The 24,585-nt window shown below is 40.2% G+C and overlaps 1 protein-coding gene across 1 annotated transcript in view; it reads left to right on the top strand.

Moving 5' to 3' along the window:
- The window catches only part of EEA1 (early endosome antigen 1), a 112,710-nt gene that overhangs the window by 29,475 nt on the left and 58,650 nt on the right, over nucleotides 1–24,585 (top strand). Inside the window, exons 3-12 of the mRNA XM_075856824.1 lie at nucleotides 5,678–5,805; nucleotides 6,675–6,729; nucleotides 9,284–9,349; nucleotides 10,809–10,848; nucleotides 11,726–11,839; nucleotides 12,461–12,582; nucleotides 14,447–14,602; nucleotides 16,980–17,096; nucleotides 18,438–18,776; nucleotides 23,411–23,560. Of these exons, the coding sequence (XP_075712939.1) occupies nucleotides 5,678–5,805; nucleotides 6,675–6,729; nucleotides 9,284–9,349; nucleotides 10,809–10,848; nucleotides 11,726–11,839; nucleotides 12,461–12,582; nucleotides 14,447–14,602; nucleotides 16,980–17,096; nucleotides 18,438–18,776; nucleotides 23,411–23,560 (1,287 nt within the window). The remainder of the gene's footprint in view (nucleotides 1–5,677; nucleotides 5,806–6,674; nucleotides 6,730–9,283; nucleotides 9,350–10,808; nucleotides 10,849–11,725; nucleotides 11,840–12,460; nucleotides 12,583–14,446; nucleotides 14,603–16,979; nucleotides 17,097–18,437; nucleotides 18,777–23,410; nucleotides 23,561–24,585) is intronic.

Raw genomic sequence — 24,585 nt, 5'->3', positions numbered from 1 at the left:
ACAGAATTCCAGGATACTAATAGGACACCAGGGATAATGGGACCATGTTAACATGTATACATCCTTAATGGTTTTGTCAGTCAGGCTCCATGACTTATAGTTTCTAACTGCCAGTTTTACATTTCCCCAGTCTGGGAGGAGCTTTGTTGTGTGCACCCGCCCACTGATATCTATATAAGGAAAGGTAATTAACATGCAGCTGACTCAATTGTTATAGAGTCATGGAAACAGCCGTCACTTGATGCTGCAATGTAAAAAATATGTAGTAACGGGCAAATAACAGGAAGCACAGACTACATAATGTAAAAGTAAGGAGCACATATAAACACTATGTGCTGGCTAATTTTTTCATTATTGACCAAAGTGTTCCTTTAACCTTTCTTGAATTGCGTTAAAGTTAAAAGTTAGACAATTTGTCATGATACCAATTCAATACAATCTCGTGGCATCCAGTAAAAAAAAGTATGCACTTACATGTATACTTTTTTTTAAACATTGGAATCTATGGGCGATAGATGGCATCTGGTAGCGTTATCCGCGACAGACATTAATTTAAAAAGAAAAAAATGTATATCTTAAACGTATAATCTTTTTAATATGGCAGTCTATGGGTGATGGATGGCATCCGTCTGAGGTATCCGGTTTTTTCCATGTTTGTTTAACATCTCACACCACACATCTCGGGATATGATGGGTTTAGATAAGTTAAGTGAGGACATATTTGTAGTTCAGATTTGTTAAATCCGTGGTTAAATTCTCTTCAAAGGCTTTGTGCACCTTTTGACAACGTTTCTTTGTTTTTAAAAAAAATTAATTAAATTGTGTATAAGTGAGATTGGTGCAACTTCCTAAATTTATTTTTATTAAAAATTCCTTTTACTTTTTGAGATACAGCTGCTTTGTATCCTGTATACAGAGCAGCTGTATCGTTGGCTGAATCCTGTATCCGTCAGGTCAGCGGCACAGACTGGTTCAGTGTCAGCAGGTCCTGCGCGTCCAGCAAGCAGGATCGCGCTGCTATGGATCACATCTAAGTTCATAACGTAGATGTGATCTATTACAGGTGGATTCTGCGTGTTAGATACACCTAGGACCCGTTGTCACTGTACCAGTCAGTCCTGCGGATCTGACAGATTTAGGTCTTTAGCGAACGATACAGCTGCTCTGTATACAGAATACAAAGCAGCTGTATCTCAAAAAAATGTACATAAATGTAGGAAGTTGCACCATTCACACTGATTCACATCTTATTAAAAAAACGATGTCAAAGTTGTACATAGCCTTTAAGCATAGAAAAAATTTGATGAACCTACTAACATTTATTGTCAGAATTTCTGACTTATAAACGTCTGAACGTTGAATGTGCAGTCTGATTTTATTGGTATTATCTTAAGAGCAGGAGTAGCTGAGCAGATTGATAAATAGTTTTGTGCAAAAAGTTTCAGGATAACTTGTGATTTATTTATTTAAATCCCTGCTGACTGTGGGCTAAAGAGCTAAGTAGGGGGTGTCAACCATTGATTGACAGCCTTCTTTGTATGAGAATGAATACAGAAATAGCTGCCAATCACTGAGTAGGCCCGCCCACTGCACTCTCAAACCCAGAGTTAGCAGGGATTTAAATCAACAAATTACAAGTTATACTAAATGTTTTCGTACAAAATTAAAGATCAATTTGATCAGCTTTTCCAGCTCTATAACATGCTGCTAAGATTAGACCATCAATGTTATAGTCCCGGCAAAGCTGGCCATACAGTTTTAGATGAAAGGCGGAAACCAAGGCTACAGTTTGCATTACAATTGATTTTCAATGGTAATGCTTCCGTTGCAAATGGTTTTTGTTTGTCTCTGTTTCATAAGGTTTCCTTTTTCTTTAGCAGAAACAATAGCATAGTCAACTGGGCTATGTAGCCTTGGGCTACATTCACACAACAGTGGAAAAAAAATCCCCATTAGAAACTGATCAACTGTCAGTTTTTCATGGCCATTTTGCATCAATGTGTCACCAAATTTTCATCCATTTCCAGTCCGTTTTTCTGTTTTTTAATGGCAGTTTGTCATGGCCACTAAAAAAATGGATGGATTTCATTTGTCAGGGTTTTTTTTTTTTCCAAACCCCTGAAAAAAACCACAGTGCCCACAGTAGATAGTGGCACAATGCCCACTGTAGATAGAGCCAACCCCTGTCCATAGCAGCGCCAACCCCCCTGTAGATAGCGCCACTGTAGCTCCCTCTATGAGCAGAGTCCCAGGCCGGAGCATTGCCAGGGATTCCGCTCCTAGAGAGAGCCCCTGATGTCTCTGTCCATATACGGACAGTATCCAAAGAGAGTGTGGGCAGCACAGCAGAACAGAAACCTCCAAGGTATTGGGGTGCAAGCTTCTAGGGATCCGACTTGTAAATCCCCAATTGTAGACAAAATAGGAAAAAGAGGCAGCACTCCAAAAGTCGTATCAAAGTGGAATCATTTATTCACCCATCAGTGAAAAAAGATTGCAACGTTTCAGCTGCTCCATGCAGCCTTTGTCAAGCTTGACAAAGGCTGCATGGAGCAGCTGAAATGTTGCAATCATTTTTCACTGATGGGTGAATAGGTTATTCCACTTTGATACGTCTTTTGGAGTGCTGCCTCTTTTTCCTATTTCATATACGGACAGTGACGTCAGGGGCTCCCTCTATGAGTGGAGTCCCCGGCCAGAGCATCTGCAACGGTCTGGGTGAGGATTCCGCTCCCAGGGGGAGCTACAGTGGCGCTATCTACAGAGGGGTAGTGGTGCTATCTAAGAACGGAATCCTCTGCCAGAGCATCGGCAGCACTGTGGCAGGGGAATCCGCTCCAGGAGTAACCCCTGACGTCACTGTCCATATATGGACAGTGACGTCAAGGGCTTCCCCGGGCTCAGTGCTCAAAGTAGCATGTGTCCAAGGAGTCCTCCGCCATTATCAGTTTTTTCCGGCCGTCACAAGGATTGATTCCTGAAAAACGTCCGACAATAACTGATGAATTGAGTTCTATGGGAGCCGTCGGGCCGTGAAACTGGTTAAAAATAGGACATGTCCTATTTTGTGACGGCCAGTATTCACGGGCCGTGAAAAAAAATGGCCATTAAAAACTTATCAACTGTCAGTTTTTCATGGCCGTTTTGCATCAGTGTATCTCTAAATTTTCATCAATTTCCAGTCTGTCTGTCCATTTTTAATGGCCGTTTGTCATCTGTTTGCCATCCGTTTTTCATGACCGTTAAAAAAATAAGAAAAAAATAAAATAAAAAGGATGGATTTAATTTGTCTATTTTTTATTTTATTTTTTTGTCCCAACTCCCTGAAATCATCACAGTGCCCATGTAGATAGTGCTGCAATGTCTCTGTAGATAGTGCCCACTGTAGATAATGTCCATATAGGGCCAATGCCCACATAGTACCACAGTGCCTGCTGTAGGTAGTGTCACAGGGTCCACATATAAAGTGCCAGTGCCCACATTGTGCCACAGTGCCCATTGTAGATAGTGCCACAGTGCCCATGTAGATCGCGCCACAGTGTCCCCTATATATAGTGCCCCCCTTGTAGATAGCGCCACTGTAGGAGCAGAAAACCCCCAAGCCGGGAATTCCTCATAGGAGTCCCTGATGTTTCTGTCCATATATGGACAGTGATGTCAGGCGAGCGGAATCCCCTGTCAGAACGGACCGTGAATTCTGCTCCAGGAGTAACACCTTGACTGCACTGTCCATATATGGATAGTGACGCCGGGGGCTTATCCAGGAGCGGAATCCCCTGCCAGAGTGGGGTCTGGCCACCGGGGATTCCGCTCCTACAGGGAACTACAGTGGCGTGCTATCTACGGGGGATGGGCTGGGGGCTGCTATCTACATGGAGCGGTGCTAGCTACAAGACTAAAGTCCCCGGCCAGAGATCTTGCGGTGCTCTGGCCGGGATTCAATTGTTGAAAGCCCGACATCACTGTCCTCCTATGAACAGTAATGTCAAGGGCTTCCCTGGGCTCAGTGCTCAAAGTAGTGCTGTGTGCGGGGAGTCCTCAGCCAGGATGAGTTTTTACCGGCCGTTACGAGGATTGTTTCCTAAAAAGCGGCCGGTAAAAACTGATCCATTGAAATCTATGGGAGCCGTCTGGCCGGCCAAAAATAGGACTTGTCCTATTTTTTTGACGGCCAATATTCACAGGCCGTTAAAAAAACGGCCATGTGAATACACCCATAGAACTTCATCTTTCTGAAAACTGCAGTCACACGGCCGTTTTTCACTGTCGTGTGAATTTAGCCTTATGTGTATGGAGGCAGCCTGAAAGAAGCATTGGGAATGTTGGATTTCAGAGGTGCCTGACAGCGACTTATTCCGTGCTCCCCATTAAAATAAACATTCACGTTCAGCTGAGAGTCCCATGCATAACAAACCATGAAGTAGTAATACAGAATGAAAAACAACCCTAATTCTCACATTGTGCATTGCCACATTATTTGATAATGGCGCTGAAAAAAATGGAATGGAAATGCAGCTTGGTTTTCGGTTCTTGTGTACTAGTGAATCATCATTTGTTTCATCATTTTTTTCCCCCTCATTCTCGGGAAAAGGCCTAATATAAACATTTCCTGAATAATTTTTAGGGTGAGGCTTCTGCCCATTAAGGCACATCATCATCCTTCACATCAGCGTCGGCCTTCCGTTCATTGGTTACCTTAGACCTTTCCATCGGAGGAACCCATGAACGGAAAGCCAAATGAAAAACATAGCTTCCATTTGCATTACCATTGATTTCAGTGGTAATGCTTCCGTTGCAATTGGTTTACATTTGTTTCCGTTCTGTAAGGTTTCCGTTTTTCCGCAGTCGACTACGCTATTGTTTCTGCTAAAATAAAACGGAAATCTTACGGAACAGAAACCAATTGCAACAGAAGCATTACCATTTAAATCACTGGTAATGCAAACGGAAGCTATGGTTTGCGTTCATGGGTTCCCCTGACGGAAAGGTCTAGCGGAACCCATGAACGGAAGCCCAACGCTGATGAGAACACAGCCTTATTCTATCTGATTCATGATTGTTTGTTATTCTTGCATTAAGAGGTCTTTTTTTTTTTTTTCTATCAAATGATCTGCAATGATGACCTATAAATTACATAATTTGTGGGGGCCAACTGCTGGGACCCCACTGAAGCCTTCAAGAAAAGGGGCCAGACTTAGGGGAAAAAAAGCAGCGTAATAAAATCCAAATTGAAGAAATATTCATATCCATGCTCCATTATCTGCAGACTGCATGGCTCGCACATAAACTGGCTACAGCTTTTGGTTTTGAGCTACTGGTTTAGTGAATTTACAGATTAATTTTTATGATGTGCACGAATGTTGGACAACCATAATATTTGGATTATTGGATAGTGGATTAGATACACTGGTGCCTTGCAGCGCTGGGGTCCTGGGTTCAAATCCACAAAGGACAACATCTGCATGGAGTTCGTATTTTCGGCGTGGGTTTGTCATAAATGTCTCAGGTGGGAAAACCCCTTTAAATAACATACTATAGTTTTTTTTGTTTTACTTTTTTTTTTTCTTTCATAACGGTGATGGCATGTCACTCATATAGTTTTGATTTCTTGCCTTTTAATTTGTGTTTAAAAAATAGTACAATAGGAAATTTTATTTCAATATTCTTTTCCCTCTAGGGCTTCATTTGTCCACTTTGTATGAAATCCCATGGAACAGCTGAAGAACTTTTTAAACATTATGAAGCTTCTCACGAGCCATGTAGTGATGCTGGTCATGGAGGAGAAGTTAATTCTTCTACAGAAAGGTATTTTTGTTTTACAGTTGATTCATATTGCACATTTCCTGCTTCTCTTCCCGCATCCATAGAGTTAAATACAGAATTATGGCTGCCTGCGGACATCACTAGGGGACGTTTAGCAATTTTCAGGAGATAATTTTATTATTGAGGCTGTATAAATCGGTCTTCAGTCATTAACTCTCTATGGGTGTGTGGAGGTAATGGGGATTTGTAGCCGAACTGAATACAGTTGACACTTAACAATGAGTCAGGTGTGCTCTTTATTGTTTCTATTAGCCAAGCGGCACAATATTGTTTTTGGACATTCGGAAAGCAGACCTGTCCTCACACTATGCTGCCCTTACATTCATAGTAAGATGATGGACCCGCTTTAAAAATTAGAAATTAGAAATTAGATTGGTGAACTATTCTTAAACGGTAACTAAACTTTCAAAAAACTTCTGACATGTCATAGTGACATGTCAGAAGGTTTGATCGGTGGGGGGTCCGAGCACTGCAACCCCCACCAATCGCTAAAACAAATCGTCAGCAGCGCTCAGGTGAGCACTGAGCCAATTGGTTTTATGATCGACTTTTCTTGGAAAATACTGGGCCCGTACACTGTTACATTGGCTTTCCGAGAAAAGCTGATCAGAAACTAAGTGGCTTAGTGCTCACCCGAGCGCTGCTGCTGCTTTGTTTTATCGATCTGTGGTGGTCTCCGTGCTCGGACCCCCACCGATCATAACTTCTGACATCACTATGACATGTCAGAAGTTTTCGGAAAGTTCTGTTGCTTTTTAAATCAATACACAATGACTGGCTTCCATTGTGTAACAATGTTTTAGACCAATTACAGTATAAAACTTCTAATATACTCTTTCTTTTTCCTTTAGACAGCAGTTATTGCTGCTTCGACAGGAAGTTCAGGACTTACAAGCTTCACTTAAGGTTAACATTGTTTTGATTTTTCTGTTCTTTGTTACAAGGGCTTTTACTTATGAGACAAAATGGGAGAATTTGCACTATGAACTGAGAAAAAGAATTAAAGTAGCCAATATGTTTGTAAGAAAATAATATAAAGTGGAGATTTTTCCTTATTCATTAAGACTATGCTGCGTTTAGTACAGAGAACAGTTCCTCTGTTACAGACACTTCACAGGTAAATCGGGACTATATACTGTGGTTTACAGATCAGCCCATTAGTGGCAACAGGGAGCTGGGATTTTTAAGTATGTGTTTAGGGGAACCGAGGGGCTTTGTACTGAAGAAATTGAACACCTTATGATAGACCATTTTTTTTAAATCCCACTTAATAACATTTTCATTAAACATTTCCCTGGAGTGCTTTTTTTTAAGTAAAAGGTAGTGCGGATAATCCCCTTACCAGGTACTTTATTTTACATAGGTGCTCCATTACGGGCTGCCATTTGGTCACGTGATCTGCACCCTGACCACCCAAATCCTGAAGCACTTGCTGTATGGACCGGAGGTCAGTCCCTCAATGCAAGTCTATGAGGCTCATATCGAAGCTCTCATAGACTTGTATTGAGAGACTGACTTCTGGTCCACACTGCAGACGCTGTAGGATTTGGGTGATCGCAATGGGCATCGCATGACCCAATGGCAGCCTGGAACGGAGTGGCTAACCGTAAAATAAGGTGCCCTTTGAGAAAATAAACCTTGCTACCTTTTTCAACTTAATCACGTTTTCAAATGAAGTTAAGAATTATTTTTTTCCCTGGAGTTACTTTTTTTAATGTTGTATTTTAAAAATGGATTCTTTATTAGAAATAGTCTTCATTTTTAAGCCCCCAACAGTCACATTAAAATTGTAAAAAATGTCCTGAAAATGTAGAGCTTTTTTATTGCAGACTTTTTTTTATTTTGTCTCATGTAAATTAACCCCTTAATGGTGTTGCTGATTTTGGCTTTAAAATTGTATGCTGTTATTCTGGATTTGGAGATACCAAATATATTTATATCATTTTCAATATATATATATTTTGTAAAGAAAATTAATTATTTTTACACCTTGTTTAAAAAAATAAAAAAATATACATTTTATTGGAGTGGAATAGCTGGGGTTTTGAGCTCACACACAAGGGGAATGAAGCTAAAGGAGGCATGGACAGGGAAGCAAAGGTGAAGGAGGGACAGAGCACATAAAGGGGTCCCGAAGAAGAGCGTATAGTATACATTACTGGTTTCAGCATCGTTTTTACCACTTTTTTCTTACCACAATTTTTTTCTGTTATTTAGAAATACAATAAACCTCAAAAAAAGTGGTGAAACATCTGAACATTTACTGTGCTGGAAGGGGCAGCTGCTAAATACAAGCGCTCTCCCTGCATTAAGTAGAAGGATTAAATAAGTCAATCTGCATGTTATCCAAAGAGAAAAATATTTTTTAGGAATGAAAACCATGGATAGCATGGAATCCTCTGACTATATGCAAAACCAAACTGTTTTGGTTGAAAATATGATACAATGTTTCTTGTTCTGGATAGTCAAGCATTCTAAAAATTTGTAAAGCTAAATAGATTATAAAGAGCTCTCCATGTAATGATGGTCCCTATGTAATGATATCTGCATCATGCACTTGGTAAAAGGGGAAAAGTCCATCTATATAGTTCAGCAGAGACCTGTGCTTCAGGGTGACTTTACACCCGCAAAGCCTTCCTGCACCATTACGTACTATTACATCATGGGACCGAAGTCATACTAATAAAAAAATGTCAAGTCATCCCACAAGGAACACTTCTTGTTCGGTAGAGATTACTTCTCAGCAGTCATCTCATTTTTATTACAGGCAGGATTACAATGACAGGTAACACCTATATTATACAGTTTAAGGCGGATAACACAGGATCAACCATTGACATTAGGCCATGGGGACAGTTTACCCTCCCCCATCTGCACAGATCAGAGAGCATGCTCACAATACTCTCCCACAGAAGTCAATGAGTCATTTCCAGACTTCAGAGAATCCTATGATCCATATATATATATAATCTCTAGTGATCTTGAACACAGTACTGCATAGAACATCAATAAGCTGAGGGAGATTACAGAAGTGAACGATGAAAACAGGGACAAATTAAAGTTGTCGACACTGTATACAGGATGATTCAACAGACTCCATACATAGAGAAAATTATAGCTTTATTCATAAAACGTGCTCTACATGGCTGGCATTTCTTAAAAAAACACATAAGGTTGCATCCATGCCGCTGATGGAGACCTTGCTCTAATACATTTGGCGTTCTGAATGGAGTTGCATGTCGCTGTTCTTTTAGGTGATTCATGTTCCATATCGTTTCCTGGTGTACCATGGACTTAAAGTGCTCCAAAAATACAAATCATGTGGACTGAGGTCTGCCCCATGGGACCAAATCCATGTACCTGGAAACTATGAGGCCCGCTATTACCTAGGCCCGGAGACTTTTTTGGGTTTACATTGTAGAGATTGAATTTTCTTTTCTATTGTCTTTTTATGATTTAGGAAGAGAAATGGTATGCAGAAGAACTGAAAAAGGAGTTGGAAAATGTTCAAGAGCAACTGAAGCAAGTAATTCCTTTAAGATTTTTGCAGTAGACTCTAAGGTCTTTTTTTGTGAATGAAATTAACACATCGTGCTACATGCCTATCCCTCTCCACTTTCCCCTCACTCATCTGGACCATAGAGATTAACAGCATATTGCCTTGCTAAATATGGATCTATCTTTGTCTGGAGTCCGTTATATGAAGATTTTCCTATAAGGTGTCCCGGTTCTGGAACCGAGATGAATTTGAGCAGAGCCTCTTGGATCACTGCAATCCTGCAATGGATTACCCTGCATTCAGCTGTTTTTAGAAAGCACTAGATCCTTACAAGAAGTGCTAGTCTATCATTCCCTGTGTGCAAACTCCAGTTCAATACTTTACTATAGTGTATTCTACCTCCATCCAAGGATGGATTCTATATTCGCTTGGATAAACTGTGTACGGTCACTGCTTCTTTGATAATAGTCCAGTGCCGTGGGTACACACATTCTCAGATAAATAAATGCTGTATGTGGATTCAAATATGGTGCGTGTAAAGGTATCCTTATAGTTTGTCAACCTTTACAGCAGGTGGCGCTGTTTTGGATGTACGGTATATAAAACTTAGTTTATTACTTATGCTGATATGTACATTCATGGTTTACGCCTCTCTTGATGCAAAGTTCCATCGTTTCTAAAAAATAAAAAAAGAACAAAGCAGATTATTTTTCTTTAAAGAGACTCTGTCACCACATTATAAGTGCCCTGTCTCCTATATAAGGAGATGGGCGCTGTAATGTAGGTGACTGTAATGCTTTTTATTTAGAAAAGCGATCTATTTTAAACCATTTTATGAGCGATTTTTAGCTTTATGCTAATGAGTTTCTTAATGCCCAAGTGGGCGTGTTTTACTTTAGACCAAGTTGGTGTTGTACAGAGGAGTGTATGACGCTGACCAATCAGTGACCAATCAGCGTCATACACTTTTCTCCATTCATTTACACTGCACTAGCGATATAGCTGTATCGCTATGTGCAGCTACATACACACACACTAACATTACTGCAGTGTCCTGATCATGAATATACATCGCTACCAGCCTGGACGTGATGTTTAGTCAATCCTGACACTTCTGAATCTTTTTTCTGAGATTCCAGCAAGGCAAGCGTAATCTCGCGAGATTACGATGTAACTTGTCATTTCAAACGAGATTACGCTTGCCTTGCTGGAATCTCACAGAAAAGATTCAGAAGTGTCAGGATTCTGAATAAACATCACGTCCAGGCTGGAGGACAGAGCCTCTTTAACTAATAAGAATAGAAAATCCCTTTTTGACAAGGTTTGAATTGAGTGTCAACACCTGGAGAGCAAAACTAGATAATGAATGGCACAAAAGGCATATATGTGGTGACTCTACAGATGTCTTTCAGATGTAATAGTTAAAGTTCTTTCTCTGTGTTGTAACTGGCGTTCTGCACTTCTATTTTTTTTTCTTTTTTTTTAGAACTCAATACCTGATGGAGTGACCACAGTAGCATCTACAGGTGATTATTATTATAGTGTTATTAAATGGGTTGGCTTTTTTAGAAAAATCATTTTAAATACCATACTAGGAAATTCTGAGCTAAAGGGGTTATCCGGGTTATTAAACTTGATGGCTTACTCTTAGGATAGGCCATTAATATTAGATGGATGGGGGTTCGACTGTCGGCAACCCCTCCGATGTGCTGTTTGAAGGAGCCATTGCGCTCCTATGAGAGCCGCAGCCTCTTCATTGTTTACACGATTCTTCTCCTTGTTCATATTTGCACGTGCCGTTACCTTTGTAGTGGCCATGCAAGGTATTGCACTACTGTCCCATTCAAGTGACTAGCGCCACGGCCCCTTCAAACAGCTGATCGGCGGGGTGCCGAGAGTTAGACCCCCACCGATCAGATATTGATGGCCTATCCTGAGGATAGGCCATCAATTTTCTCTCTCTGGAAAACCCCTTTAATAGCGGGGGTACCTCTGTCAATGGACCTTCATTTATTAACCATGGAAAAAAACAGCTGGAGGACCTGGCACATCCATGCATTACATGGACAGCAGGAGATTCGAATTGGAACTGTGTAATGCTTTACTCTCTCTGCAGTAGGGAAGCAAAGAAATTGAACACTTGCTGTTTGTGTTCCCCCTACATATTTCAGCTGATTGCTATGGGAACTCAAGGGTCAGAAATCTTGTAATCCCCTTATTATCAGAGGACTCTTCTATCAAAAAGGACTGTCCAAAGTGGACAACGCCTTTAATTTTCACTTTGAAGGATTTTTTAGTTAGTACAATATTGAGCATACATTACCTGGCCTTTATAGATCCCCATTAAGTCAATGACCGATTTAATTTGCGTATAAAAATAATCTAAAAGTCTGCGCCTTACAGAACTTCAGTCCCTGGAACATCAGCTGGAAGAAGCCAGGACTGAAATCTTCAATATTAAGCAGATGAAGGACTTGTTTGAGCAGAAAGCGGCGCAAATGGCTACTGAAGTGGTTGGTAAGTGTTGTGTTTACATTGAATAGATGGTAAGATTTGTGTTGCCTATTGTGTATATATTTCAAAACGGTTTAAAGGCATACGTGAATGTGATGGAACGCCCGTTACGGTATTTCAGATAATTTAACGTCAACCTGCCTATGTTTTTTTTAAATTTTTCAAATGGTCGATGTCAAATTACCAGAGCCTGAATGTAACCCTAATATTTGACAGCACAGTGGTGGTGATGTAAGTCACCTGTTAGGCTTCGTTCACATCTGCATCAGGGTTCCGTTCTGGCGTTCCATCGGAGCTTCCCGTCAGAACGGAACCTTGACTGCAAAACCTGAATACCATAGTCTACTGCGCTATTTATTCCGTCAAAACGACGGAACCCTTGCACAACTGAGACAAACGGAAATCATTTGCACCAGATCCGTCACCATTGAAATCAATGGTGATGCAAATGGAAGCCTATAGTTTCCGTTTGTGTCGGTCAGGGTTCCGTTCTGACGGGAAGCTCCAACAGAACGCCTGAACGGAGCCCTGACGCACATGTGAACGAGGCTTTACTTGTGAATAAGACAACCTTAGTGCTGCTTGTTTGCAAATAACCATGCTTTATTTATTGTTTCACTATAGAGTTAAAGGCTTCATCTGATGAAGAAAAAGGTCACCTTGCTGCGGCTGAGGAAAAAGTGAAAAGTTTAATCCAAGAACTGCAGATAAGGTCACGTGTATTAGAAGATCTGAAGACTGAGCTGGTAAATGCTGTCATAATTCTATTTAAACAAAGCCTTTTATTAATAATACATTTGGTAGGGTTTGAGTTTTGAAACCTTTTATTACAACTATTCTAATGACACACATTGCTAGTAGGTTTAGCACTGTAAGGCTTCGTTCACATATCCGTTAGGGCTCTATTCTGATCGGTCGGAGGTTTCCGTTCGAATAGAGCCCTGACTGACACAAACGGAAACCATAGGTTTCCGTTTCCAACACCATTGATTTCAATGGTGACAGATTCGGTGCCAATGGTTTCCGTTTGTCTCAGTTGTGCAAGGGTTTCGGTTGTTTTGACAGAATCAATAGCGTTGTTTATGGGGAGTCGGGAGAAATAACTTTCAGTGGAATGAGTGTTCGGGCCACAGATGTATAAGGGCCTGTTCACATCAGCGCTCGCTTTCCGTTGAGGGGTTTCGTCTGAGGATTCCGACGGAAAAACGGAAACCTGCCAAAACGGTGGCAAACGGAAACCATGAGCAATGTTTCCGTCACCATTGATATCAATGGTGATGCAAACGGAAGCTGTGGTTTCCATTTGACTTTCCGTTGCGGGGTTCCACGACGGAATCCTCCTACGACGGAATCCTTTCCACGACGGAAACCTCAGACGGAACCCCTCAATGAAAAGCGAACGCTGATGTGAACAGGCCCTAATATGTATGGCCACCTTTAGTTACCAGCAGGCTGTGATGACTACCTACAAGGAACCTTCCTTCCTTAGGGCTTCATAGGAGACTGTCGGTATAACGATATGCTGTGATACATTAGTATTGCAGTACGTCATGCCAGGGATCCAACAATCGCTGGTTCAAGTCCCCTAGGGAGACTAATAAAAAAAAAAAACTTTAAATAAAGTTTCTTTTAATATATAAAAATGTTAAAAGTTCAAAAAAAACTCCTTTTTCCCCAAATTTTCCCAAGCTCAATTGAATTTTTTTTTTACATAACTGGCATCGCCGCATTCGTCAAAATCTGAACTATTACAATATTTTACGACATTCACCCTGCGGGTTGAATAATGTTATAAAAAAAATGAAAAAAAACCTGAATAAAACATGATCAAAAAGTCTCATGTACCCCAAAAAGCCCTCACACCGCTCAATCGGCGGAAAAATGACAAAGCTATGGCTCACAGAATATGGCAACAGAACGCTAATTTTATTTGTAACCATTTTTTTTTTTTCCTTCTAAAAGTCGTAAAACATGAAAAAAACAACATATAAATTTGGTATCGCCATAATCGTATTGACCTGCAGAATAAACTTAACATGCTGTTTCTACCACATGGTGAATGACGAGAAAACGAACCCTCCCTCCCCCCGGAAAACTGAAATTTACAACTCTGCATGGAAAAAATCAAGCCCTCTGACAGCTATCGACGAAAAAATAAAAAAAATATCGCTTTTAGAAGATGGGGATGAAAAAACAGAAGTGAAAATCTGAAAAATGGCTGCGGCGGGTAGGGGGTAAAAAAACCGTTGTTAATAGCGTCATTAAAAGCGTCACAAAGAACATAGCAAAGGTGTGTGTGTGTGTGTCCGTCCGTCCGTCCGTCCTTAGTCCAAACCTTGTCAACTGAACTGCCCTCATTGTTGAAATAAGTCATCAGTGATCTACTCCGGACCTGCCAAAGAACTACCAGTAGATCTTGATCTTACCGTTTGCCTACCTTGGGCTAAGACCAGATTTGTAAGGCAAACATAATAAAGAGAAACTTTTTATTTACAGAATTTTTTTTATTTTATTCAAGAAATCACATGTATTTCCTGATAATGGGTAGAAAATAATTTCCTGGATAATCTTCTAGCCTTATGAATAGTTTATAGTCTTTTTGCCTCACAGTTACAACGACCTGGAGTTGAAGATGTTGCTGTGTTGAAAAAAGAACTTATCCAGGTTCAGACGCTGATGGACAAAACAACACTGGAACGTGAAAAAGAATCTGAGAACTTGAAAGATGAGTGCAAGCAGCTCCAACTGCAAAATGCCAACTCTGTGGTAAGCAAAGGGGTGGTGCTGGAAAACGGCATCCTAGAACCATGCCATCTGCATTATGTCATCGTACTATAGTTTAACATTAGGTATACTGTATTATGTTGGGGACTGTGCGTCACATTGCAGAAACTGGAATATTTTAAATTCAGGTTTTTATTTTATTTTGTTACAATGTAGTCTACTCCATCAGCACTGAATCATTTGTCTAAAAATGGAAGCGCATTGCTCCTCGCCACATGTAAACTTTGGGATTGTATGTTCTTTCTTACCTTTTTTTTTTTTTTCTCCATTTGTCATCTACATTCTTGATTCTTTTAGAGTTTGAGCTGTTTGCGTTCATTATGTTTGTGAATGACATTTAATACCTAGAAATACACTTCTTTGAACATGGCTGGGCAGAACCCGGTGATCTAGATCTATTATGGTATATTATCTTTATTTTGCCATTGACCAAAATAATTATACAGTAAAGTTTTACATTCTATAATTGTATTTCTTGCTCTCTCTATCTCATCACTATCTCACTCACTTGCCAAATACAATAATCTGAGAAATGAGTATTGGTATTCGCCAAAGGACCTTAAGAGGCCATGAATTTAAGCAGTAAAATTGGCTAAACAATCTTTATATGTGGGCAGGCCAAAAAAAAGACATACAGTGAAATACATCGCCCATAGGACCTCATTGTAAGCCTATATCCTGCAGTCTACCTTTTGCTTACTGTATACTTTTGTATGGAATAGCGTAGTCTACTACGTTGTTCCATCCTGAAAAAGTTATGCTGTATGCCAGACACGTTTTTGGAGTACGCCAGGTAAATGGGGGGGGGGGGGGGGGGGTCACTCTATACATTCAGCATATGTGCCAGTAGCTCTATCGGCACACAGATGGAATGTGGGGCTCTGACCTAGATGTGAACAGAGCCTTACTCCTCATGGGTAATCTTTTCCTGCTAGTTATGTTCTTTTATGTTGGCCTCTTTATAGCTCTACTACTGTGACTGCAGCTCAGTTGCAATTTTAGTCTAAGCTGCACAGCAAGTTTGAGGTAGTCTGAAACACACTTCATGTTCTGTCCGAAGCTTTACACTGCAGCTTCTCTCTGTTCTCAGATTGGCTGCAGTGTTTAAGCACAAGCCCAGCAGGAAGTCAGTGCATGGCGAGCTTATTTCCATGGCTAGGAGGATTATAAACTGCAAGCAACTAAACAACCACAAGAAAAAGCTTTTCTATACATTTACTTAGACAAACTCGTTTTAGTAAGGTGTGGAGTAAATCCTTGAGATCCAATAGATTATCATCATAAGTCAAAGGATATTATACCAATAAGCATTTTTCCAGTTGCAATTGATGAATTACTGCCCTTCATTTGCTGTTCACCTTTCATCTACCATCTTTGTCATTTTCTCTTTGTCTGCTTTCTAATGGAGATAATCCCATTCAAGGTAATGGTTTTCACTGCTATTATTGCATTGTAAAACAATAGAAGACCCTTCAGACGTGGAAATAAATAAATCGGGACTAGTTGATAATAGCTGGTCTTCAGTATCAGACTAATGAGCTATTCTGCATGTGTCTTTACTATAAAGTATAGAGATTGCACGGAAAAAGTTACACGTTCATTGCATATTACCTATCCTAATGTGTTACCTTACCCTGAGATTAAAGGTAATGTATCGTCATAATATGACCCATTGTTTAAAGCAAGTTTTTATATTAAAAATAGTTTTAAAAGCATTTCTGTTGATATTTTTTTTCCCTTGACACTATCTATATTTACAAAATCCAGAAACATTGCAGTTTTCACACTACCGACACTGCAGCTCTCACAATAGACTGACCCTTCCTGTTCTAGAGAGATCGTGTCTCAGCTGTCAACTAATTATCATCACAGCCAGGATTAGAATGAAACGTAACACATCTATTAGAAAGCTGGAGGCAGATAACACAGGATCACACCACTGACAATAGGCGATGGACACCGCTCACCTCCCATAGAAGTCAATAGGTCTTTTTCTGACTGTGGTGCCTTATGTCCATGCGGCTGCTGTAAAGCAAATCTCTGGACTGCTGTTCACAGAGCAACAGTTCTGGCTGCCTCCACCCACGCAGAACGATTGACAGATTTTTTTCCTGTATGAGTCCTAGCAGGAGTCCTTGCAGCATTTAAACAACTTATTACATAATTTTTTTAAATCAAATCATAGAAAACTATGTTCCTAAGCTCAAAGACTCCTCTTCTATCTAAATTTAGGGTGGTGTAGCAGACCGGACATATCCACTTTAATGATGGCTGACTTCATTGTTCCAGCATCACCTGATCATCAAAAGTATCTTTCATATCAGTTTAAAGTACCCCTTTTTTCTTCCTTCTTCTTTAGGCCACTATTAACCAATTAAAAGCTGAGCTTGAAAAGGGACCACAGGAAGTTGCAGTGTATGTCCAAGAAATGCAGCAGCTCAAAAGTTCCTTGACTGAGTTGTCGCAAAAAAATGAGGTAAGTGCCATGTCCTTAAACACTTATATGGAAAATCAATAGAAATCGGTGCCATGCATTTATTAGGTGATCTCTCTGTTTTGATGCTTTAATCCTCATTCTGTTTTCTGCACCCATCAATAAGCAGTGTTCGCTTATGTTGTGTTAGTACAGTGCTTTATCATATATACAGCCTATAAAGTCATGTCTGCATTCTACCAGAAAAGCACCACCCCTGTCCATAAATTCTGCTCAGCTTAACCCTTTTGCTGCCATGGCTTTTTGGACATTTTGCACCTCTGGTAGCCAGGACAAATTTTTTTTACATGTTTGACATGTGCAAATAAAACCTAAATTACAAAATAAAAAAATCACTCTAAAGCCTCATACCTATATATTTTCTGAAAGCAGACACCTGGCACATTGTCAAAGTTCCACTCAGCACTTTATATACAAAGACACCATCATGCAGTTTTTCATAAAAAAATGCAAAAAAAATTATATTTGATGCTGAAAGTGTGACCCCAGCCAAAAACTAGATGCACCACACATTCTGAAAATACAAGTTCTAGATGTGCAGAGTTCCTACTTAATAGGCTTATGTCTATATGCACATATCTACAGCCTTACAGGGGCAAGAGGAGGTTCACAGATTCTCCTTGCACGTTGCCTGCACGTCTGCCGTTGTCCCCCCCTCTCTTTCTTCCCACCGGCTGAAGTAAGAGTTGCAAATATATAACTGACTAAGTTGCAGCAAGTGGAATCTTCGCTTTCAAGCAAGACTGAGATTGCAGCTCTAGCTGCGACCTAGCCTGGGTTAGATCTGTTCGTATTGAAGGAAAAGGGTTTAAGGAAGTGGGGCTAAGATGCAATACCACATACAACCTGTGGATAGGTGTGTCACTATTTTTAGAAGAAAGCTGACATGTTTTTTTCTAATCCTGTACAGATCCATTCATATTAACTTCCTTAAAGCAATTTCAGGCTTACTAACCTTCATCAGAGAAATCACGGCTTGGTTCCAGGGACATGAAGTAGCAATTTGCTTGGCACGTTTTCTTTTGCATTCACCCTCATTTGCGACCCTAAAGCATATTCGTTACTAACTTCTTAACTGCGTTTAAGTAATCTAAACAAGTAGTCTTGGAGGCAATATAGGTGCCAGGCCTTATGTCACCTTAAGCCAGAATCGCTGTACATTTTGTTTTGGAGAAAATGGAATGTTAAACGCATTCATCAAGTCATCTTGAAATTATGCTTGAACAGTTATGATATTTTCCGCTACAAAAACAGAGTGCAAATAATCTAGATACTGGTAAAATCCACATTCATAATATGTTCTTGGGTGTCTGAATTTCACAGACCTTGGTGGAGAAACTCTTAAAGAAGGAGCTGGAGTATACACGGTTGGAGGAAAAGCAAAATGAAGAGATTATGTCCAAAAAGAACCTGCAGGTTAACTTCAACCATAAAGATGTGGAGTGCCAACAGCTCCAGGCACGGCTATCTGCCAGTGAAGCCTTGCTGCAGACCCTCAAAACAGAGGTGGCTGAGAAAGGGGAATCTATCCAGAAACTGAAAGAGGAGCTATCCGAGGTGGAGATTAAGCACCAGAATCTCAAGGCGGAGTTCAAACAGCTTCAACAACAGCGGGAAGAGAAGGAGCAACATAGTTTACAGCAGCAGAGTGAGATTAACCAGGTGACGCATTTCACACATTCTACCTACTTGTAAGGAACAATGTTTAGTTTGGAAATTGGTGCAAAAAACTTGAGGACAGCATCCGTATGGCAAAGTTGTAAACATGTTTATTAACACATCCCAATAACAAAGTGCTACGTTTCGACTCAGAAGGATATGTTTGATAAAGACTCCTGCGGAGTCGAAACGTAGTACTTTTGTTATTGGGATGTGAATTATAAATTCTACTTTAATCCGTTATAATTTTTGTAGCTTCCATCCTTAGTACTGTAGCTTTGGAGCCTTTTGATCATTACTGTACTTGGTTTAATGTTACAAATTTATCCTAGAGCAGGGATATTCAACTGCCGGACTGCATCCGAACCCGACCGTGGATGCCAGTTGTCCGGACCCCTGCTATCTGGACTGGCAAGCAGCACTTTCTATTATACCAGTGTCAGGACGAAACTGGTGCAACTTCCGGTTTCGTCCTGACATTACAGCGGTGAAAGAGGGAAGTCCCTTCTCTGCTGCAGCAGCACATAAGTGAGCTTTCAGCTCCAAAGATATTTCGGTACTGCTGGAGCAAATGAGGGACACACGGCCACCAATGAAATAAACAGATTGGAGAGGGAGAATGGGAAGGGCAGAGCACAGTGGGATTTGCCTACTACAGTGTCAGTGGTGTGTTCCCCTCGTGTGCATTAATGTCTAACATTACATTTTAGTAAGACTTATGGGGTTACTAATTTAGTATCTCCATCTGCCTCACATTATTAAAATAGCATTCCATGTTCTACTATGTTTGGTTCTATATATACTTGTGAATCTGCATTCTCCACTATGATTCTGGTGAAGAACAGTTGCTGCACTCGGATCACAGATGAGCATTTGCATGAGTCTGTTGGAATGGCAGTCACCCCCTTTGTAACTCATTTCAAAGGGCTGGTGGAAAAAAGAGATGCCTGTTTTCCCAATAATAAACAATAAATCTGGATGTAAATAGTTTGTCAAAGTTAGCAAGACAACATCTTTACTACTGGTGTTCAGCTCGGACCTTCACCTGACGACAGACCCCGGTAAGTGGACCTCTGCTAAAAGTAGTTGAGTACCCTTCCCTAGATGTATAAATACAGGGTGCGTCAAATGTTCCGGAACCACCCAAATATCCGTGAGGAGTTTGATAAATTTATATCATAGTTACCATTCTGCATTAGACAATTTTTTTCTTAACCCCTTCAGGACTGAGCCTGTTTTGGCCTTGTGGACGCAGCCGATTTTTTTCAAATCGGACGTGTCACTTTGTGATAATAACTTGGGAATGCTTTCTATCCAAGCGATTCTGAGATTGTTTTCTCGTGACATACTGTACTTTATGTTAGTGGAAAAATTTGATCAATAAGTTCAGTATTTGTTTGTGAAAAACACCAAACTTTAGAGAAAATTTGCAAAAATTAATATTTTTCTAAATTTAAATGTATCTACTTGTAAAACAGATATTAATACTACACAAAATACTTACTAGTTAACATTTCCCATACGTCTACTTTTATGTTTACATAGTTTTTTGAACATCTTTTTTTTTTTCTAGGACGTTACAAGGCTTAGAACTTAGAACATGTGGGATAAATTACATTATATTTTTATAGTTCAGGCTGTTACGGACGTGGCGATACCAATTATGCATAGTTTTATTTATTTTGTTCATTTTTTTCTAATAAAAAAAAAAGCACTTTATATGGGAAAAAGGGCGTTTTTCTTTGTTTTCATTTTATTATTTTGAAATTTACTTTTGTAAAATTTTTTGGAACTTTTTTTTTTTAGTCCCACTAGGGACTTGAAGATCCAATTGTTGGATCAGCGCTCCCCAGCTCTTACACTGTCCGTAGCAGTGACACGCCCCATTGCAAGTTCGGCAGACAAAGTACAAGAGCTGAAGAGATGAGAGCGCGCATGCGCACTCTCTTCTCCACAGCTCTTACACTGTCTGTAGCAGTGACACGCCCGCTTGCCAGTTCGGGTGAAAAGACTGATCTTCAAAGCTGAAGAGTGAGAGAGCGTGTGTGCGCGCACACTCTCTCCTCGCTCTTGCTGTGGCACTGTCCATATCTGATTGGACAAGTGTCACAGCCATAGTAACACGCACCCTTGCCAGTGCACGCCCCATTGACAGTTCACGGGGTTATTTAAATATCGGGTGCAAAATATAACGGCACCGATATCTAAATAATGGAGGGAGGTAGAAAAAAAAATATGTAAAGTGCCCCAGGGTTTGTGCAGCCCTCCCCATTACATGCTGCACTCAGCTGCACATGTATGGGGAGGTGAAAGGTTCTCTTTAATTAACTGAACAAGCCAAAGGCCTTGGAGCACGCAAGTCAGGGCCAAACACTATCGAACACAGCTTGCTTTTAAGTAGGAAGTGCAGGCTACACTGCAGGTGTTTTAAGCTTTTTTTTAAAAATTTATTTTGCTTTCTCATTGTTTGACATTACACTGTGTTTTTAAGTATACCCCCAGTTTCAGAAAATTTTTGATACGTCTAGACTTTGTCCCTTCAGGTTAATTTAGGGACGGTCATAGACTGCTGTGCATAATTTTTCTATAATTGGAGGTACACTTAAATACACAGTGCATTGTCAAGCATTCTGAGAGAAAAAGGAAAAAAAAAAAGTTTTTAAAGTGGAATTGCCACTAGGTCGTATAATTTGAACTAGTTTACTGACCTGAATAGTGCTATCTCCCTGATTCCAGTGCTGTTTTTTTTTTCCCTGGACCCCCCTGTTCCAGAGATATAACCCAATGTTGTGTTGACTACCTATATGCTAATTTGCTGTAGTTCGCCAACAGGATGGAGCCAACTTCCCTGCCACTGATGCTGACCAATCCGCGTCAGGCAGCTTGGGGATAGTTCACACTGCGTTATTTAAAGAGGCTCTGTCACCAGATTCTCAAATCCCTATCTCCTATTGCATGTGATCGGCGCTGCAATGTAGATAACAGTAACGTGTGTTTTTTTTTGTTTTTTTTTTTTAAAACGTTCATTTTTGGCCAAGTTATGAGCTATTTTTTATATATATATATATATATATATATATATATATATATATATATATTATGCAAATGAGCTTTGAAATGGACAACTGGGCGTTTTTTTTTCGTTATGTCCAACTGGGCGTGTATTGTGTTTTTAACTGGGCGTGTTTATGTGTATGACGCTGACCAATCGGCGTCATACACTCCTCTACATTCATTTACACTGCACATAGTGTTCTTACTAGAACGATGTGCAGCCACATACACAAGTGTCCTGATAATGAATACACATGACCTCCAGCCTGGACGTCATGTGTATTCAGAATCCTGACACTTCTGACTCTTTTCTTTGAGATTGCAGCAAGCCACTCGTAATCTCGCGAGATTACGAGGTAAACGAGATTTCATTTCTATTGCGAGTCAGAAGTGTCAGGATTCTCAATACACATGACGTCCAGGCTGGATGGTCATGTGTATTCATTATCAGGACACTAGATTAACGTTAATCAAGTGTTCTGATAATGAATACACATGACCATCCAGCCTGGACGTCATGTGTATTGAGAATACTGACACTTATGACTCTTTTTTCTCTGAGATTTCCAGCAATAGAAACGAAATCTCGTTTACCTCGTAATCTCGCGAGATTACGAGTGGCTTGCTGCAATCTCACAGAAAAGATTCAGAAGTGTCAGGATTCTGAGTACACATGATGTCCAGGCTGGAGGTCATGTGTATTCATTATCAGGACACTTGTGTATTTGGCTGCACATCGTTCTAGTAAGAACGCTGTACTGCTTGTAAATGGAGATGAGTGTATGACGCTGACTGGTCACTGATTGGTCAGCGTCATACACATAAACACGCCCAGTTAAAAACACAATACACGCCCAGTTGGACATAACGAAAAAAAAACGCCCAATTGTCCATTTCAAAGCTCATTTGCATATATATAAAATAGCTCATAACTTGGCCAAAAATGAAAGTTTTTAAAAAAACAAAAACAAACTTTACTGTTCTCTACATTGCAGCGCCGATCACATGCAATAGGAGATAGGGATTTGAGAATCTGGTGACAGAGCCTCTTTAACTACAGTAAATTAGCATATAGGGAGCCAACACAACAGCGGGCCATATCTCTGGAATGGGAGGTCCAGGAGAAAAAAATAACGCTGGAATCATGGAGACCGCACTATTCAGGTCAGTAGACCACTTCAACTTACTGTATATGACCTAGTGACTGGTCTTCTTTAAGCAATCCCAGTGTAGCCTGCATGTTCTTCTATAAGGAAAGGTAAGGTTTCCTCAATAGTTTCTGCTAAACCTTAATCTTTAGAAACTCTGTAATATAGGCTGTCTGATGGAATATATTTTTTTCATACAAAATGAATGTATATTACATGTATCAGCTGTAAAGTAATTTGTCGCTGCCTATATATTTTTGGTTTAAAGTTTTGTTATAGCAGTTAATAAATATACAAACAAATAGGCCTCTACAGCAAAGTTTACTGCAAAGTGTCTCTAAATGTCTGAACGTTGTGTTATACTGGAAGTCAGGTTGTATGTGGGACTTCTCAATGGAAAGTACCTGGCAGTCAACTTAAACTTGTGTATTTTAGCTCCACAGCAAATTATTGGAGACGGAGCGCCAGCTAGGGGAAGCACATGGGAGGCTGAAAGAGCAGAGACAGCTGTCCGCTGAGAAACTGATGGACAAGGAACAGCAGGTGGCAGATCTGCAGCTGAAGCTTTCACGTGCTGAGGAGCAGGTCTGAATTGTTTGCTCTGCATTTATATTTCTAGCTACTACCAGTCTCTGAAGGTCTGAACCTTTAACCTTGTGTAAACTGTTATACGTTCCAGTCAACATTATAATATATTCTGCTGTGTGTGTATTTATAAATCCTGTGCTGCTGTTACCAGTCAAGCTTAATATTTTTAGTTTTTTTTCTAGGTGCAAATATTTCTGTAAAGACCTCTCTCTTTTTTAAACCTATTTAAAAACATTAGCTCCTAAAACGGCTTAAAAATTTAGTAAGTGATGTTCTCTAAGCGCCTGTTCACATCAGTGTCGGTCTTCCGTTCATGGGTTCCGTTAGACGTTTCCGTCGGAGGAACCGATGTACGGAAAGCCAAACAGAAACCATAGCTTCCGTTTGCATTACCATTGATTTCAATGATAATTCTTCCAATGCAGTGCAGTTTGTTTCAGTTCCGTAAGGTTTCCTTTTTTTTTTTTTTTTTGTAGAAACAATAGCGTAGTTGACTATGCTATTGTTTACGCAAAAATACCAAAACCAATTGCAACAGAAGCATTACCATTTGAATTCTACTTTCCGTTTATCGGTTCCTCCTCCGGAAATTTCGAACGGAACCCATGAACTGAAGGCCGACGCTGATGTGCACACCTTAACATATTTGGTGTAAATGTCTCCGTTAATTTTTAGCATATCGACGACAGACTTTCAACTGCCTGCATGTATTTTTCTGCGTAATTTTTCGCCCTCGGCCATCGAAGTTAATTCAAGGACCGTGGGCAAAAAACGCAGCGAAAAATAAACCGGAACGAGCGCTGCATGTTTTTCCTGCCTTCCATTGAGTCAATGGTAGATCAGAGGCGGAAACCATGGCAAGAAAGAACATGCAGCTTTTTTTTCCAGCGTGCATCCAAAAGCCACATGGGGAAAAATGCCTCTGCCTCCCATTGAAATGAATGGGGAGGCGATAAATTAATGTGCGGTTTCTTCAGCGGCAGCATGTCAATTAATGCTGCAGAGTAGCAGCTTTTCTGTTG

This window comes from Rhinoderma darwinii, chromosome 3 (assembly GCF_050947455.1).
Source record: "Rhinoderma darwinii isolate aRhiDar2 chromosome 3, aRhiDar2.hap1, whole genome shotgun sequence".
Classification (NCBI taxonomy): Eukaryota; Metazoa; Chordata; class Amphibia; order Anura; family Rhinodermatidae; genus Rhinoderma; species Rhinoderma darwinii.
This window is presented reverse-complemented; position numbering and strand designations above follow the sequence as displayed.